Source organism: Struthio camelus, chromosome 3, assembly GCF_040807025.1.
Source record: "Struthio camelus isolate bStrCam1 chromosome 3, bStrCam1.hap1, whole genome shotgun sequence".
In the NCBI taxonomy this organism is placed as follows: Eukaryota; Metazoa; Chordata; class Aves; order Struthioniformes; family Struthionidae; genus Struthio; species Struthio camelus.
In genome coordinates this window covers 41129111-41147335 of record NC_090944.1, presented here as the reverse complement: position 1 = coordinate 41147335, position 18225 = coordinate 41129111, and the positions used below count along the sequence as shown (strand labels likewise).

The 18225-nt window shown below is 45.3% G+C and overlaps 1 protein-coding gene across 3 annotated transcripts in view; it reads right to left on the bottom strand.

The window, feature by feature from the left end:
* The window catches only part of SMAP1 (small ArfGAP 1), a 93332-nt gene extending 76882 nt beyond the window's left edge, over positions 1-16450 (bottom strand). For 2 of the 3 annotated variants that reach the window (XM_068937495.1, XM_068937496.1), the window contains exon 1: positions 15876-16450. In XM_068937495.1, the coding sequence (XP_068793596.1) occupies positions 15876-15993 (118 nt within the window). In that variant the 5' untranslated portion in view covers positions 15994-16450. The remainder of the gene's footprint in view (positions 1-15875) is intronic. The other variant, XM_068937498.1, reaches the window with a different exon arrangement.
* Between the last annotated feature and the right edge of the window lie 1775 nt (positions 16451-18225).

The window sequence follows — 18225 nt, the reverse complement described above, 5'->3', positions numbered from 1 at the left end:
ACCATCCTGAACATCCAGGCAAGAAGGATCATGACAGGCTACTGAACTGTCAGAGAGCAGCTCCTGATCCTTGGCTGCGAATCACGCCTGCCAGCCTCAAGGCTGGTTACCAAAGGCAGATATGCAGAGGGCATGGGACAACGCCACAGCATTCCTACTACTCCTGTGGGACACCAGGGTGCCACAGCACACCCTTTGGAAAGTAAAGTCATTGCCTTAAGGACTAGAAATGCCAGAAGTATCAATCTTGACAGATTCAAAAAGCTAACAGCATTAGATATCACATTCAGCTTTGGTTAAGAAGTAGTATTCTAATTTTATTCAGTCTGTTTGTTTGTAAAGAGAAAACAATGCTGCCTGTCAGTTCAAGCTACAAGAATAAGGTGTGCAAGCAAACGCTCCCTATTAGCAGCATTTGATACTCTTTCCAAAAAACAGAAACTTGTGTGGCATATTAGCATATTAATAGCAAGCTTCTGGAGCTGCTCTTGACTGCAATTTATACCTTGCAGGGAAATAGCAAGGAACAGCTGACAGGCTTTTTTTTTTTTCTTAAATATATATTTTTTTGTACAACTTAAGTGTCCTTTTCTACGTATAAATGAAAGAAAATTTGAGGAACAGCAGGGAAATCTTACAATAATTCTGTAAGTTGATAACTAAGCATTAAGTATCACTGATTTAAAAAAAAAATCTGTAAATCTATGCTACTCTACTGGGTACGCTACAGCAAGAGTCCCCGTGTAGCCAGGCACAAGATAAAGGTTATATAAAGCATCTGCTGTGTAAAGTCTTCAGTCAGCAATAGAAATTTTCCCCTCCTGCAGATTTCTCTGCAGTTAGCCATGACAAAGACCTAGGAAATAATACAAAATTTGTTTGCAAGACCAGCTTCTAATACAGCCCGCTTGCCAAAAACTAACAACAAGAAAGAAAAGTTGATTTTATTCACCACACTATATATCTAGTAATTGCATTAATTCAGCTTCCCTTTACCATTTTTTGTTCTTCAGTTGTATTCGAGTAGACTGCTTAAGTAAAGCCCCCTAATGCCCAAGCTACACAACCTCTGTGCAGCCCTCAGTAACGCTGGAGATGCTCCCCCTCTGCCTGCAGTCTGTATACCTTACAAAGCAGGTAAATAGCTCGTCACCTCCATGCCCTCTGCCATGCAAACCTGCATTTGAAAAAGACGCAGAGAGGAACCAGAGACCTGAGTTTGTAGACAAGAAGCAGAGGGCTGAATTCTAGTCTCTGGACTGCAGAAATAGACTGAAATCATACGCAATGCTGGCTATTTAGTCTGCTGTACCAACTTTCTCCATGTTCATTGCTAAGACTTTCTTACCTACTTGCCTCCCCCAATACACTATCTTCCCTCATGTCTTCTGCAAGTAAAGACCAGAATAAGTAGATTGTCATGCTACACATTCCACTCTTACCTACAGAGGGTCTGTTCCCCTTCATACACACTAGTGTATTGCAATTTTAAGGTGCAGGTATGGTTTATTATGTAAATACAGCTCCACTCTTGGTTGATCTCCAAGTACTACTGAAACAGTACTATTAAGCTTTCATGTCCGTGAAAGCTTAATGCAAGATCATGAAAAGCAGCCAGTTGAAGAGAGCAGAATCAAGCCCTTGTCTGCTTTGAACTCTAGCAGAACGGACCCAGACCCTTCCCACAAATCTGCAGGAAGGGCTTGCATGCTGGCCCCGCTATACCCCACTGCAGTTCTTTCCTAAGCCCTAGCAAACAGCTCAAATTTTGGAATGCTTCAATACGCATCCTTCTAGCTGGGTTTGGGCCAATCCACAGAACTTCCGCGCTTTATACCTTAGCCCCTGCTCTTTAAGAGATACAGCTGCTGTATTTCACAGAATCATAGAATGGTTGAGGTTGAAAGGGACCTTTAGAGATCATCTAGTCCAACCCCCCCTGCTCAAGCAGGGTCACCAAGAGCACGTTGCCCAGGATCACGTCCAGACAGCTTTTGAACATCTCCAAGGAAGGAGAGTCCACCACCTCTCTGGGCAACCTGTGCCAGTGCTCAGTCATCCTCAACAGGAAAGAAGTCCTGTACTATCCTTATGCAAAATTGCTTAATAGATTCTTGTTTCCTCTTCCTTAAAAAAGTGAGTTAGTGTTCAAGAAGAGCTTGGCAATCAATAGACAAACACAGACTATAAAATTTCCTTTCTGATCAAGGCAAGAGGGACAGTTCCCTAGTCCTAGTAGATACATCTGTTTTCTCCCACAAAATCAGAGTCAGACACAGCTTTCAGAAAGAACTGCTCTTTCCTCAAGTCACACCTGCAAAGTTAGGTAGGAGCAGCGTTGCTAAGCAACTATGCATCACGCATTGCTGCCTACAGCCTCACTGTAACCAGGACTGAACTACATTTCTCAACCCCTTTTTCCTCCATGTGCAAAAATGGCCTATAGGAAGTAAATATCTTTCCTCAAGAGGAATGATAAAGACCAGTGAAAGATTTAGGCTGAGATAGTCAGCAAGTTACTCTGTTAAGTCTTTCACCTCCCTCATTTAAAAAAAAAAAAAAAAACAAAAATCAAAAACTTTTCTCCATATTCACGAGCTACAGAATTAGTGCTCTCCATATCTACAGCTACCACAGACTTTCAGTACAGGGATGTTCCCTGGACCTCTGAGCCCCTTCTCTATAGACTATGATGCCAGAACATGAAGGCATCTGGCTCCTCTTGTCAGAGGAACACACATTAGCTGTTACAGCAACATCTCCACTGGGACTTCATACCAGGTCATAAGTGACAAACACAATAGCAGAATCGGATCTTAAGTACTTAGGTTAGAAAGGACCTCTGGAGACCGTCCAGACCAAGCTCCTTGCTCAGAGCAGGGGTCAACTACAGTAGTTTGCTTAGGGCCACGTCCAGTTGGGTTCTGAGTATCTCCAAGGATGGAGACTACACAGCCTCTCTAGGCAACCTGAGTACACCTCCCCCTGACAAACATACAAAGAAACGCTGAGAGAGCTGGGATTGTTTAGCCTGGAGAAGAGAAGGCTATGTCTGTGTATATGTGTGTGCGTATGTATGACATGCTCCAATCCCCTAATCATCTTCATGGCTTTTTGCTGCACTTCCTCCAGTATGTCCATGTCTTTCTTGTACAGGGGAGCCAGGACTGGACACAGTACTCCAGGTGGGGCCTCTCCAGGGCTGAGGAGAGGGGAAGAATCACCTTCCTCAACCTGCTGGCAATACTCTTCCTAATGCGGACACCATGTGGTCTTCTTGGCCACAAAGGCATACTGAAGGGTCACGGTCAACTTCTTATCCACCAGACCACCGAGGTCTCTTTCGTAAAGCTGCTTTCCAGCTGGTCAGCCCCAGCCTGTACTGGTGCACAGGTTTATTTCTCTCTAAGGACAGGACTTTGCACTTCCCTTTATCGAACTTTTTGAGGTTCCTGTTGACCCATTTCTCTAGCCTCTGAACAGTAGCTCAATCATCTGGTCTGTCAGCTACTCTTCATAGTTTTGTAACATCTCCAAACTGGCTGATGGAGCATTCTGTCCCACCTTCTCGTCCTTCTAACGTTTGTAAATGGCTTCCAGGATTATTTGTTCCATCACTTTCCCAGGGATCAAGGTGAGGTCAACTATCCTGTAGTTTCCCCAGATCCTCCTTCTTGAAGATATGGGTGACATATGCTTTCTTCTAGTCCTTAGGAACTTCCCTCCCTTTTAAAGATAACCACGAGTGGCCTCTCAACATCAGCCAGCTCCCTCAGCACTTGCGCCAGCATCCCATCAGATCCCACAGATTTACGTATGCCTAGTTTAAGTGTTCCCTAACCTGATCCTCTTCCACTCTGGGTAAATCTTCTTTGCTCCAGACTTTCCCACTGGTCTCAGAGCCTGGGATTCCTGAAGGCAAGTCTTGCCAGTAAGGACTGAAGCAGAGAAGGCATAAAGTGTCTCAGCTTCTTCTCCCTTGTCACCAGGTACCCTGCTCCATTCAGTAGTGGGCCTCCACTTTCTCTAGTCCTCCTTTTGCTGTTATCCATAGAAACCCTTCTTGTTGCACTTTGTGTCCCTCACAAGACTGAACTCCAGGTGGGCTTCGGCTTGCCTACCTAAGCTCATCCCTGCATGCTTGGATGCTGTTTCTACATTCCCTCTGGGTAAGCTGTCTCTGCTTCCACCTTTTGTATGCTTCCTTTCCACGTCCAAGCTTTGTCAGAACTCTTTGCTCGTCCATACAGGCTCCCATAACCTTTGCTTGATTTCCTCAACAGGTGGTCTGTAGTGGACACCCACTACAGTGTCACCCATGTGGGTCTGCCCTCTAATCCTGACTCACAAGCTCTCACTTGGCTTGCCATCCCTCCTCAGGCAGAGCTCCATGAATTCCTACTGCTCTCTCCCATAAAGGGCGACTCTCCCTCCTTAACGTCCCAACCACCCTTCCTAAGAAGCCTGCATTCATCCATTGCAGTCCTCCTGTCATGTGAGCCATCCCGCCAGGTCTTTGTGATCCGAATGAAACCACAGCTCTGCAACTGCATACAGACCTCTAATTCTTCCTATTTGTTGCTCAGGTGGTGCACATTCGTGTAGGAACACTTCAGAGACTCAGCTGTATTGATTTCCTAGAAGAGGTCCGAGAGCTTTTCCCACATGTGCTCTTCTGTAGGCACATACTTATTTATGTGCGTAAGCTTGAGCTGAGCCCCTTCCAGCCCTGTTTTGTTGATTAGGTCCCTCATCTACCTCAGCCTGTACCCTTTGCTTGCCAGCCTGGTCCAGCACTTCCTCATCTGATTGTGGGCCATCCTATCCCTCCTCTGTTGTTCCTAGTTAAAAGCTCTCCTCACCAGGATGGCCAGCCTGAGGATAAACATGCTTTTGCCCTACTTGGTCAGATGAATCCCCTGTCTCTTCCTACCAGCACTTAATCTTCAGAAAGGGTCCCAGAGTCATTAAAAAAAAGAAATCCTGGTTGTCAACAACAGCTGTGCAACCTGTTTTTGACTCACAGGATCTGTTTGCTGCTCAAGCCCTTCCCTATCACCGGCAGGATCAAAGAGAACATATCCAGAAGTCACAAGAATCAGCTGGAAACCAGGAACAAACAGGGTTAATGAGCACAAAATAAAGAACCACTGCAGTAAAGAACCAGTAACACTGCTAGAGACCCCGGCTAACCAACTGATGAAACTCAATTTGAGGCTAAATAAGTTCACACTACAGTCTTTTGATTATAGGTTTTATTGGCCAGAATCAAAGAAAACAAACAAAAAAAAAAGCCACACACGACAAGGGATGAGACTACAGCCATCTCAAGATGATTCTGAGATGTATATTAGATCTCTTTTTACTATTCCCTCGAGGTTAAAAACAAAAAACACAGAGATAAGAGCCTACGCAAGTCTTGCTACATATTCTTACAGGTTTGAAATCTTCTCTAGACTTTGTTCCCTTTGATAAACACTTGAAATTAAGGCATGCTGTTATCCTTCCCAGAAAGATGATTTGTGAAATAACATGCAACTGACATCCACTGAGTGTTGCCCTCAAATGCTAGTTCACATAGTGGCATATTATAGGTACCTCCGTTAAACTGACTCTTCATATGCACCTCTTGTCAAGTCCTGACAGTTTGTTATTTGGCATAGCTGTTTTATTAGAAAGTTCATGAGGAGAAACAATGATACTCCTAAGAGGTCCTATTCTATTCAGGCAGAGATTGCTTGATGTCCAAAGTTTAATGTCCACACAAGCAGCCTAACATCTTGCCACCTCAGCTGAAAAAATGGTACAGGCTCGGTTTTAACTCATTTTAATTCTTCTGTAGTAAGTGACAACAGTATTTTCAGAAAGGTGAAGCCAGATTCAAACAGTCATGGGTTCAACAGCCAGCCAGTCTAGGAAGACTTATCACTCTTGAACTAAACTAACCTCTGAGCACCCCATAAGTCAATAGCTTATAATTGACTCTTTCTTAAACCCCAAAGGGAAATCTGGATTAAAGAGGGAGCCATTCCTCCGGGAAAGATACCTCCCTAAAAGTCTACTTATCATATACCCATATCTGATTGCTTCCTCTGTATTGTTGACAAGTATTTCTTAAGGCTGAATTGCAGCTGCTCTTTCTTAAAAGCCACCCAACGTTCAGCTCAGAGAGGGAAGAATCAGTATTCGTACAAAAGCGCCAATTTAAGTTCCGCAAAAGAAATCTAGGCACAAAGCAAAGACTGGCTTTCACATCTGGCATCAGCAGCGACATCTTTTTGATGTTACTAAAAAGAAGTAGAACCATAACTTAGATATCATTAGGACAAAGACTCCAGTAGTCCCTGGACAAAAGAACTAGAATGTCTTGTGCTGTAGACAGCAAGAATATGGTTTTATCAACATCACTACTTCCAAAAGATTTTTCAGAAACTGCCCTACCTTTACAGTACACCCAAAGGAAACTCTTTAGACTGGCAATCCCTGTATTGCTGAGTGTAGGACAGCAAACTAAGAAAGAAAGGATTTCTGCGTATGTATAATCCACCCAGTGAATCAGAGAGGTCACAACATAATTAAAAAACACAGCAAATATTAGTAGTCACAGAAAGATTTAGGTTGAAAAGGACTTCTAGAGGTCATCTAGCCCAACCTCCTGTTCAAAGGAGGGCTAACTTTGAAGCTACATAATGCCACTTGGGGCCTCATCCAGTAACGTTTTGGAAGTCCTGAAGAATGGAGATTCCATACAGAAACACCATTACAGAGGCCTTGGTAAAGCCTTCAGGCTATGGACAGTTTCAACAGCAGGAACCTGTGCTTGCAAACAAGCCTGCTCTGAAGTCTCTGTTAAAGAGACTTTCTGCAAATGCTATTTCAGAGTACTCTCATGTACTGTAAGAGTCAGGAAATAGAAACAAATCTCTTCCTTAAGGGTACAAAAATCACCACCCACTAGGGTCACCTGATACTCTAACACCCACACTTACAGGTTTTAAACTAAAGCATCCACCCATCCTCTCCTCACAGCTGGAAAAAAAACCCAACAGCAAAAAAAAATACCCTCTAGAGAGTTCTTTTCTCAGATGAGCCCTCTCAAGGCTGCAAGACCAACAAATTCTTAAAGAGTCTCACGCAACCAGTCCCAACAAAAGGCTAACAGCTATAGAACAAGAAACACAGCAGTGAGGTAGTTTTATTTAAGAGCAGAGAACTAGAAAGAAATTTGTGGTGACATGGTATCAGGAGGAGAATATGAGAGGAGTCTCTGGTCCCTTAATGTCATTGAAGGTGCTAATTTCTCAAGGAGGCCAGAAAGATAACAATGGAAGTAACACATGATCACTAAAGTTTCTGGTGATTATTTCCTACTACTATTAGAGGCTAAGATACACAATTCCAATTGCTAAGGGCAGCAATATCTACTAAGAAAAAAGTTTTTGCCTTCATTATTCCACATGGAGCATATTCCAGAGCTTCACTTGACAGCTAGTAGCCTCCAGCTGTTATATTTGTCTATTTGTATTCCAGTCTGTTATGTTCATATGTTTTTTTTTAAAAGAATCTGGCCCCACGATACTGAGATCAATTGTGTGTGGGTTTTGTTGTTGCTGTTTTTTTGTTTTTTAAAGAGTCTGACTTCACAGAAAGGAGACCCATCTTGCAACAGAATCTCTCAGCAAAGTGTTAGCAATTTCTTGTTCCATGCAAGCTTACAGTCACATCTGATATTCACAACTATATTCAGCAGTTCATGGCATCCACAGAGCAGTGGCCAAACATCACCCATGCACTGGCTGTACTTCAGCACACGGCTACAAAGTTATGCCGGAGTCCTCATCTGTGGAATTGACCTCAAATATAATCCAACATTGTTCCACTTGCCCCACTTCACCAGTTTCTCCTCTGCAGGAGGAGCACAGTGAAGGTCCTCATTCAAGAAGGTGCAGCAGCCAGTTCAAGAGCATGTTAACAGTGCTGGTCAGCTAATCCAAAGCATTTTTACATTGGCAGTCAGACCCAAAAGCTGAAGGGTTGCACAGGCAAAAAGCAACAGGCTAAAGAAGTTAATTATTTGCTTTAGATTAATCCTGAGGAAGAAGTGCACAGTATTTATTAAAATACAGAGGCAAAATTAAGACAGGGAACTAGCCAACAAGTAAAGAGCAGGAGCAGCCTCACAAAAAGTAGGTTCATACATATTTGTGTTGATCTCCCAGCCACAGAAGAGATCACATGCAAGACTCAAGCTGCCTGCAAGAAAACAGTGACTCTTAACAACTAAACATATCTGGAATATTCCATATTTGTTTTGATAACTAGTTTGCCCTTCTCACACTTTAAATTAGATATTTTCTATTGCTAAGAGACTTACTGTTTGAGATTGACAAATTATTATTATGAGGCAAATTAAAATTAGCTTTACTTGAAACCAAACTTGTAATAAATTGTTTTGGTTATTCAGATCTCAGCACTGCAATTTTTCCTTTTTGGCCTCTTCCCACCCTGACCAAGAAAAATCTTTACTTGCTATTCTTCAAAAGGACAAAGCTGAGTCTTCAAGCACACACAGATATCTAAGAATTGTATAGCACCGCTAAAAAAACTATTAAAAATATTTTTTCATTTAATTCTGTAATCAAACTAAACCAATTGATCTTGCTTAACAAGCAACCATGTCAATCTGACCCTTTATACAAGAATTCCAGCAAGGGTTCATTTAGCCAGGCTTCCTAACTTTATGCAGGCATGAAGTAAGCAAATAACAACAAAAAAAATCCCTTTGACATAGGAAGTTATTCATCTTTTCTGAAGGTCCAAAACATCCACCACTGTCTATACAAAGGTCTGCAAGCTTCTGCGTTATTTTAACTCTGTTATATTAAAAAAAAATTTAAAGATGTGAATTCACAAGTGGACCTCAAGCAGTCAATCCATTTATACGACAAAGTCAATATCCAAAGACCTTCTCTGTTTACAGTATGCACTGTACATTAGAAAATGTTCTCATTGGTTTCAAACCCAAACAACTTATGTTCAAATACAGTTAGGAATACTAATCTAACAAAGTCTTATGGCCTGTACTTACAGATGGTCACACTAGACCAGATTTATTGCCTTCAGTTTACTTTACAGGCCTGCTTGCTCACCTGACTAGTCCTTTGACACTGTTGAGTGTCTTGTCCCTTTCTAAGAAAAATTAGATTTTCTTTTAGGTTTTGTTACACTCTTCAAATCCCAGATATTTGATTCAGTATTATTAAATACTAGTACCAAAGCAATACCAGCCTTCCTTCCAGGTAATAACATGCTAGAAGTCTTCTAGGCTTGTGTTGTAGCTAGGTACTAAGTATGCAGAAATAGCAAGTTATGAACCCCTACAGTCAAAGGGTTGCTGACAGAAGTTAACTGAACTTTCAGACTTCGGCTCCATTTTATGGATCCATAAGAGCCGTTGTTGCCCAAGAGCTTCAGACACCAACACTGCAATAGCAATAAAAATGCATTTAAGCTCCCTATACACTCAAAGGAAAAAAAAAAATAGGTGCTTCAAGGTGAGTCTCAGAATAGTCAGCACAGATGGATAGATAAACATCTGTGTTTACTTCCTAGAATTCCAAAATACAAAGCCTTCCAGTTCCTGCTAGGTTTACCTATTTATATGCAGAAAAGGAATATGAAGAGCTGCACCATAAAACTATGCATCAGAAGGAATTTCAGTTGCTTCCTTCTTTGGTCATTCTGAAGTTTTCAAAGTTCTCACTGCCTACATGCCTTACTACCCATTTCTCATGTTTGTAGAAACTAGTATAACACTAGGAAGTCATCTACTGCCTTTTATAGATGACTGTTTACAGAGGGATGTAAAGAACAGCCAGTACAAAGAGACAAGAACTGCCCTGTCAAACATCATCCTAGTCTACATACTCTTTCAGGTAGGTAACTACTCAGTGACTGCTCCAGAACCTTTGACTTTTAGGCTCCTTTCCTCACAGAGGAGGCATCTAGCCTTCCTATGCAGTTATAAAACTTAAAGAGTTTGAAGGCAACATACAGCAACTATTGCACGGCACTAAAGCAGGTAGCTTCCAATGTATTTTTAGCATTGGCAATCAGATTCATAGCAGCTGTTTCAATAGTTACAAAACAAATATAGAACAAAAAGCATTTCCAGAAAGTAACAGTCAGCAACAATCCTAATTATTGCTTTATGCCTCCTCTGGAGGATGTGTCCTCAGCTGTATTCTCCACCTTCCAAAAGGTCTGCAAAACAAAGCTGCAAATAGTTGTCACTGCTGTCCAATATATCCATGTCTGACTAAGAACGCAAGTACAGCAGAAAGGTAGAGATCTCCAGAGAATACCGAAGTCTGAAGAAGCAGGACACAACTCAGATTTAGAAGCAAGGCACTTCAAGAAAGTAACTTGCTATTTTTAATATATCTCAGCTATAAAGCCTGAGTCTTTGGGAAAGTCTCTGCTTCAGAGGGCTAAGGAGTCAGGCGTCCCTCAAGGATTATATAAGAGACTTAAGCTAATCCAAATCAAGGGAAAGTAGAAGATGGCCTTCGGTACATTATCATCCCTTCTCTCCCACTTCCTATGGAAACTCAGTTCAGAAAGCTAGAAGCTGCAAAAAAAAACGCGTTATTTTTTTTTGCTTGTTTAAGCTAGTGTTAGCCAAATAGTATCACAGTGTCAGTTACATCTTCCAACACCGGGCAGAGTAGGGCCTGGTGTGACCTATACCTGTTATACCACAGTGTAATGCTTGCATTCAGAGAAGGAATACATTTTTTGTTCTCCCTAGAGGAAGGAAAAATAACAGTAGGTAAAGCTACCTCAAAAGTGGAATTCCTTTGTTTATAGGCATTAATACCATGGATATTAAGCACTGCCAGAATAAGATAACTGCAACTCAACATAACCAAAGCTATGCACGAAGGTAGTGTTACCCACCAATTAGGTGAACAGAAAGAAAACAAAAACCAGAACTTGCAGTATCCTACTAAACAACAGAAAGTGGGATGACAGACAAAGCAGCGAAACTCAGAATGTGGAAAAGGGGAAAGGCCACTTGGGAGGAATACAGGGACACTGTCAGAGTGTGCAGGGATGCGACAAGGAAGGCTAAGGCCCAGTTGGAATTAAATCTGGCAAGGGATGTCAAGGACAACAAGAAGGGCTTCTTCAAATACATCAAGAGCAAAAGGAAGACTAGGGAAAACGTGGGCCCGCTGCTGAATGGGGCAGGTGCCCTGGTGACGAAGGATAGAGAGAAGGCAGAGTTACTGAATGCTGCCTTTGCTTCAGTCTTCACTGCTAAGGCCAGTCCTCAGGTATTCCAGACCCTGGGGACAAGAGAGGAAGTCTGGAGAAAGGAATACCCTCCCTTGGTTGAGGAGAATCAGGTTAGAGATCACTTGTGCAAACTTGACATTCACAAATCCATGGGCCCCGATGGGATACATCCACGAGTGCTGAGGGAGCTGGCGGATGTTATTGCTAAGCCACTCTCCATCATCTTAGAAAGGACATAGAAAACAGGAGAGGTGCCTGAGGACAGGAAGAAAGCCAGTGTCACCCCAGTCTTCAAAAAGGGCAAGAAGGAGGAGCCAGGAAACTCCAGGCCTGCCAGCCTCCCCTCCATCCCTGGAAAGGGGAGGGAACAGCTCCTCCTGGAGGTCCTCACTAAGCATCTGGAGGACAAGAAGGTGATCAGCAGTAGTCAGCATGGATTCACCAAAGGGAAATCATGCTTGACCAACCTGATAGCCTTCTATGATAGGATGACTGGCTGGGTAGGTGAGGGGAGAGCAGTGGATGTTGTCTCCCTGGACTTCAGCAAGGCTTTGGACACTGTCTCCCATCACATCCTCCTAGGTAAGCTCAGGAAGTGTGGGCTGGATGAGTGGACGGTGAGGTGGATGGAGAACTGGCTGGACGGCCGAGCTCCGAGGGTTGTGGTCGGTGGTGCAGAACCTAGTTGGAGGCCTGTAGCTAGCGGTGTCCCCCAGGGGTCAGTCCTGGGTCCAGTCTTGTTCAATGTAGTCATCAGTGACCTGGAGGAAGGGACAGAGTGCACCCTCAGCAAGTTTGCTGATGATACAAAACGCAGAGGAGTAGCTGACACGCCAGAGGGCTCTGCTGCCACTCAGAGGGAGCTGGACAGGCTGGAGAGGTGGGCGGAGAGGAACCTCCTGAAGTCCAACCAAGGCAAGTGCAGGGTGCTGCACCTGGGCAGGAAGAACCCCCACTCAGCAGTCCAGGCTGGGGGTTGACCTGCTGGAAAGCAGCTCTGCCGAGAAGGACCTGGGAGTGCTGGTGGACAACAAGTTAAACATGAGTGTGCCCTTGTGGCCAAGAAGGCCAATGGTATGCTGGGGTGCATGAGGCAGAGTGTCACCAGCAGGTGGAGGGAGGTGATCCTGCCCCTCTGCTCAGGCCTGGGGAGGCCACGTCTGGAGTACTGCGTCCAGTTCTGGGCTCCCCACTACAAGAGAGACATGGCGCTCCTGGAGAGAGTCCAGCGGAGGGCTAGAGAGATGATGAGGGGACTGGAGCATCTCTCAGATGAGGAAAGGCTGCGAGAGCTGGGCCTGTTCAGCCTGGAGAAAAGACGACTGAGGGCGGGATCTTATCAGTGTGTATAAGCATCTGAAGGGAGGGTGTCAAGAGGATGGGGCCAGACTCTTCTCAGTGGCAGCACAAGAAGCAACGGGCCCAAACTGAAACACAGGCAGTTCCATCCGAACATGAGGAAAAACTTCTTTCCTGTTGAGGATGACTGAGCACTGGCACAGGTTGCCCAGAGAGGTGGTGGACTCTCCTTCCTTGGAGATGTTCAAAAGCCGTCTGGATGTGATCCTGGGCAACGTGCTCTTGGTGACCCTGCTTGAGCAGGGGGGGTTGGACTAGATGATCTCTAAAGGTCCCTTTCAACCTCAACCATTCTATGATTCTGTGATAATTTTGCCAGACACCAGAAAATCATTAGCACTCAACTAACTGCATTAAGTGTGAAACATCTTAGGAAAAATCATCTAGCTATAAATTGAAATAAATATCCTTCACTTTTTCTCTTCTTTTGGTCAAAAAGAAATTCCAACAAGGGAATGATATAACAGGGAGGAGTTCAACAGTGGCATTATGATTTCATGGCAAGGGAGAGCTTTATTTTCAACTAAAGAACTGATCTTTTTTTTTTTTTTCCTCTTCCCTTATCCTTCCAAGCTGCCTGTCTCTTATTTAAGTATACCGTAATGTAGACTTCCAGGGTATAGTGGAGAGGCATCTCAACATTCTTCATACAACTCTTCTGTCTAAAAGGAAATATTCTAAATGTAAGACCAGAAATCTATGCGAAGTCTCCCTATATGAGTTTCTTTCAGTCAGGTGCCTCTTGAATAGCTGAAACTAAGCTCCGTTTACCATTCCAGAATCTTCCCTCCAATTGTGAGGAAACCATACGCTTAACTACAAGAGTCTGAAGAGCCAGGACTGGATATCCAGAAAAAGTAATTATGCCCTTCTAAGAACTGGAACAATCTGTCCCAAAAGCAAGTCTTGAAACTAAAAGCAGCAGTGCTCAGGCTGTGCGTCTTCAGGAGCATAAAAGACACAGATACCCAGCAGCTAGTTCACATGACAAAACAAAGTGAGGAAAGACTGTTTACAATGAGTAAAGCCAAAGCTTTACGGAAGGCAAGGGCAGACAACAGCAAGAAGTTACCAACAAGACACGAAATCAGAAAATAAGAATCACCGTAGAAAGATGAGGCATTTGCACATTACACTTGACAGAAGGGGGGGGGGGGAACAAAAACAAACAAACTCAACCCTCTAAATATTCCAAGCTCACATTATATCACAAAGCATATTTATGTCAGGTTTCCTGGGAGCTAGGGAGGGCTGAAAGTAAGCAATGCCTTTAGCACAGAGAAAGAAAGCAAGGGAGGATGGGGTTTGAAGAGCAAATGAGAAAACAGGAGGTGGCCTTTAGAAGTGCAGATGGATTTTAGATAAGGTAGCCAGGTAAAATAATTGGCTAGAAAGACAGAAACTAAATTACAGTTACTGTGATTCAGAAGTTAGCCTCGTTAAGAGATTGGTAGGTGCTTCAGAACTCCAGAACCTGAATAGAAGGAAACACACTCAAGTCAAAGCTTGAACTCACAGAAAGATCTTACAAAAGAGGAGGGCCATGAAAGTATCAGACAGTAGAAAAACACATGAAGATACTCAGTAACACAAATAGCAGAAGGAGGAGGCTGAAAGCACCAATACTGCTGAACTGAAGTGGAAGAAGAAACCAAACAAGGAGGACTATGGAGACTTGCAAACATTTCTTCCAAATCAGATGATGGTTAGAAAGAGAGAATTCAGAAGAGTGGACAAAAGTTAATTGTACAAACTCTTTTTTGAGCAATCAAGTTCTGAAACATGTGCTTCAGTGCTATGGAGCAACATACAGTACAGAATTTGGACAGCAAGCAACTCTGAATAGCATTAAACATCAAAATCCTCAAGTGTCAATAAAGCACAAAACATACAAGCCTGATTTCCCCAAAACAAACATGTAACCAATGAGTCTCTTAATATAGTAACCAAAAATACGATGACCAGAATATCTGCGCTGTAAAAGGAATAAGAAGAGTTACTTGCAAAATAGTAAGAGTATGGGCTGCACTGCACATGATAAATATTATATATGTCTTAGGGTTGTATACAAGGAAAAAAGAATTAGAAGTCTTATTTTTGGGTTTCCATAAAAGTGACATATCAAACTAGTTCTTCATCACATGTGACACTGCATGATTTATGTTCCTGGCCAAGAAGCAGCATGCATGGATTGAAAAGAGACACTACATAGCACAGTTTCTGGTTGCTGAAAGTAGCTCACCACATTTAACTTCCATTTGGGCAATAAGGAGGACTGAACAAGGCAGTTCTGGAACTAATCATACACTGCAATCACCTGATTATTATTCAGCAAGTATTACACCTAAAACAGTAAATTAGCCTGCAATCATCTTACTTATGGACACATCTTAATGATTTTACTCAACGTGAAAGAGGGATATGTTACATTTATTTTTTCAAATTCATCGAATTCAAGCTGAATATAAATGCAAGCATATATCCACTTTTGGACAGAATAAAACTATTACACTAAAAAGAGGTAAAATTTGACAGTATTGTATTGCTTAAAGTTTTTCTTATCACCAAAGCTAGATCTATGACATGTTCAGCTGGAGATACGCATCAAGACTTGAAGAGCCTAGCATTTACCTGACTAAGTCAACATTAAAATAGAGTCCATCATTTTGGATATTCAACATTCAACTCATCCAGCATCTGCTCCTAACCATCGGCCAGTAACTCCCCGAAAGCCCCCTGACACGACCCACTTCTGTCCAAGACCTGGCAAGGCAAAAAGGGGAGGCGACAGTGAAACTTCAGAAAAAGGCTAGGTCAGTCATCGTATAAAGCCTCAGCAAGCCGTTTGGGGCTGTAGGATAACGCAAACACGGCGCATCTAGGTGAGGAAGGGGCAACAGGCTGGCAACAAGACAGCAGGTGAGCTGCCTTCCGTGGCCACCCAAACCCCTCCGGCCCCGCTTCTGAGGCCGCCGGCGGGGGGCCGGGCCGGGGCGGCCCTGCGGACGTGGAGCAGGGCGGGGAGGCGGCCGCCCCGGCCCCGCGGCCCGCAACGGCAGCCCGCCGGGAGCGGCGAGGCCGCAGACAGGCGCGGCCGTGGGCGCCGCCGCGCCCGGCCGAGCCCCCACACGGCCCCGGCCCGGCAGCACCGGCGGGCCGCAGCCCGCCCTCGCGCGGCCCGGCCCGGCCCGGCCCAGCCCCGGCCCCGGCCGTACCCTTGGCCTCGCAGTCGGCGCAGTACTTGTTGTCCTCCTCCCGCAGCAGCTTGGCCAGGATGGCCTGGTGCTGCTCGTTCTGCTTCTGCGCCTTCTCGCGGCACGAGCGGGTGGCCATGGCGGCGGCAGCGGCGGCGGCTCGGGCGCGGCGCTCCCACCTCGCGCAGCCACGGCAGCCGGCCGCCGCGAGCGCCGACTTCCTCAACCGGAACTACTTACCGCCGCAGACCCATCCGCCTCCCCCTCCGCTCGCACCACGCACAGCGCCTGCCAGGGCGCGCGCGCACACGGGCGGCACACGCCCGTCGTCAAAATAGTCCGCCGGGCCCTAGTGCCGCCTTACTGGCCACCCTGCCCTGCCGCGCTGCCCGCAGCGCCGCTCCGCGCTGAATCAGCTTAGGGAAGGGCGCACAGCGGCGCCGGGGACCTCGGGCGGTGTGGTGGGGTTGGTGTGGCGGTGTATCCATCCGCGCGCAGGTGAACGCCGCGGGGGAGCCGCCCCCGGGGCCGGACCGGACCGGACCGGGCCGGGCCGGGCCGGCGGCAGCGGCAGTGCCAGCACCAGCCCCAGCCCCGCAGCAGGGGGGCCGCGGGCCGGGGCGTCCTCCTGCCCCAGCGGCCCGCCCTGTGGCGTGACCCACTGCAAGGCCCAGCCCGGCCCGGGTCAGTCGCCCTCCACCCCGCCCCGAGGTGAAGGTGTTTCTGCCCCATGGCGGTAACGTCCTCAGCCGTCGCCTGTGTGGTGGTTTGGCCCTGCGCTTTCCGCTGTTAAAACTGTTTTACCGTAGGACGGTGAGGTATCCCGTGGCCTGTGTCTCCAGGCAGTGGTGGCAGAGCCCCGCGGTGGCACCGGCGGCGTTCCTGCAGCTCCTGAGCCTTGAGGCTGGCGTCTCCTTCTCCAGGCCCCCATGCCACACTGGGGAAAAGAAAAGAAAAACGGTTTCAACCTCTTGACTGGGTGGATTTTGCCATAGCGTTAACCTGCCCTCTGAACCTTCCAGGGTCTCGAAGAGGGCGTGTGTCTATCTATAAAAAAACACCGTGGACAGTAGAGGCTGTGGCGCTTTTTCACTGCAGCTGAGGTGGCGTGAAGGCCTACAGGAAGCCGTTTTGCGCTCTGGGCCTGCTTTGTGGGTTGGACCCCACGTACTCGCAGAAGCCCGTATCCCGGACTTGATTTCTGCGCTGCCCTGCACTGTCCCTCTCTTCAGTACCTGCTCTCCTTCCACTCTCCCTTTTCTCCGTTTTGCATTAGGTGCTTCTGCCTCCTCTGTGTACTCTGTTGAGTCTTCCACAGAAACATCCTTTCTGTCAGCTCATTCCTAACATTTTTTTTCTGATCTAGCACTTCTGGAAAGAGCTGAAGCCTATATATAGCCTATAAAATACTTCAGTGAGACCGATGGAAATCCAGGTCTCTTCTCTCTCAGTCATTAGATTACTGAATCGTGCTCAGTATATTTCTTCTGCTCTAATTCAATAGTTAGTTAATTATCCCCTAAAACTGGAAGAATTACAACACAAAGGACTGAAAGGACTGCATATTGGAATAATTAGTAGCTAGGCTATCCTGTAATATGGGAGAACATGCTTAGGTCTTCCTGAAATAAAGTAGGAAGTTAAGGTCTGCCCACAGGCTGGGAGAGTATGCTAGCCAGTGAGTTATTTGCCACGAGGTTGCAAACATGAGGACATAGTATTTGCTGCATAAACCCAAGAGATGGTTTTTTAATCCTGCTTGGAGCTGAGCATCTAAGAGTTAAAACTAAAATACAAGTAGGGCAATAGGGCACGACAAAGTTGAGTACTCCAGCTGCCTTACCTCAGTGTTTAAATCAAAAGCTCTATGTCAGCTTCTATTTTGCGTGTTCATCACATTGGAAGAGTTAGAGACCCAATCTCCACACTCGATAGGGAACTACTGAAAGGGGGAATCTCTTTGGAGCTAGGAAATACCAAAAAGTGAATACAGGTGTGTTTGCATCCTTGGGGACTTAATTTAGTACTAGAGTGAACCTTGGAATCTGCAATCAGAAGATAAGTGCATACGTAGAGTATGTATTAATAATTGGTATAGCAATAAGCAGTATACACTGGGGTTTTTTTGTTTTGTTTTGTTTACTCTAATGGCTAGAGAAACCCTGTAGAACTTGAGGAACACAGGCTCACTAGCCATATGAAAGGATGTAAACCAACTACTCGTGTTTAGGGAGAGTCTCTCTCCTCCCTCTGCTACCAGGTGCTCTGGAACATGGGCAGAAGAGAGTTAAAGACCTACTGTACCAAAAGGAGCGTAAAACAAACATAAATGTAGCCTGATATTAGCCATACTTGGCTAGGGACTTGATTA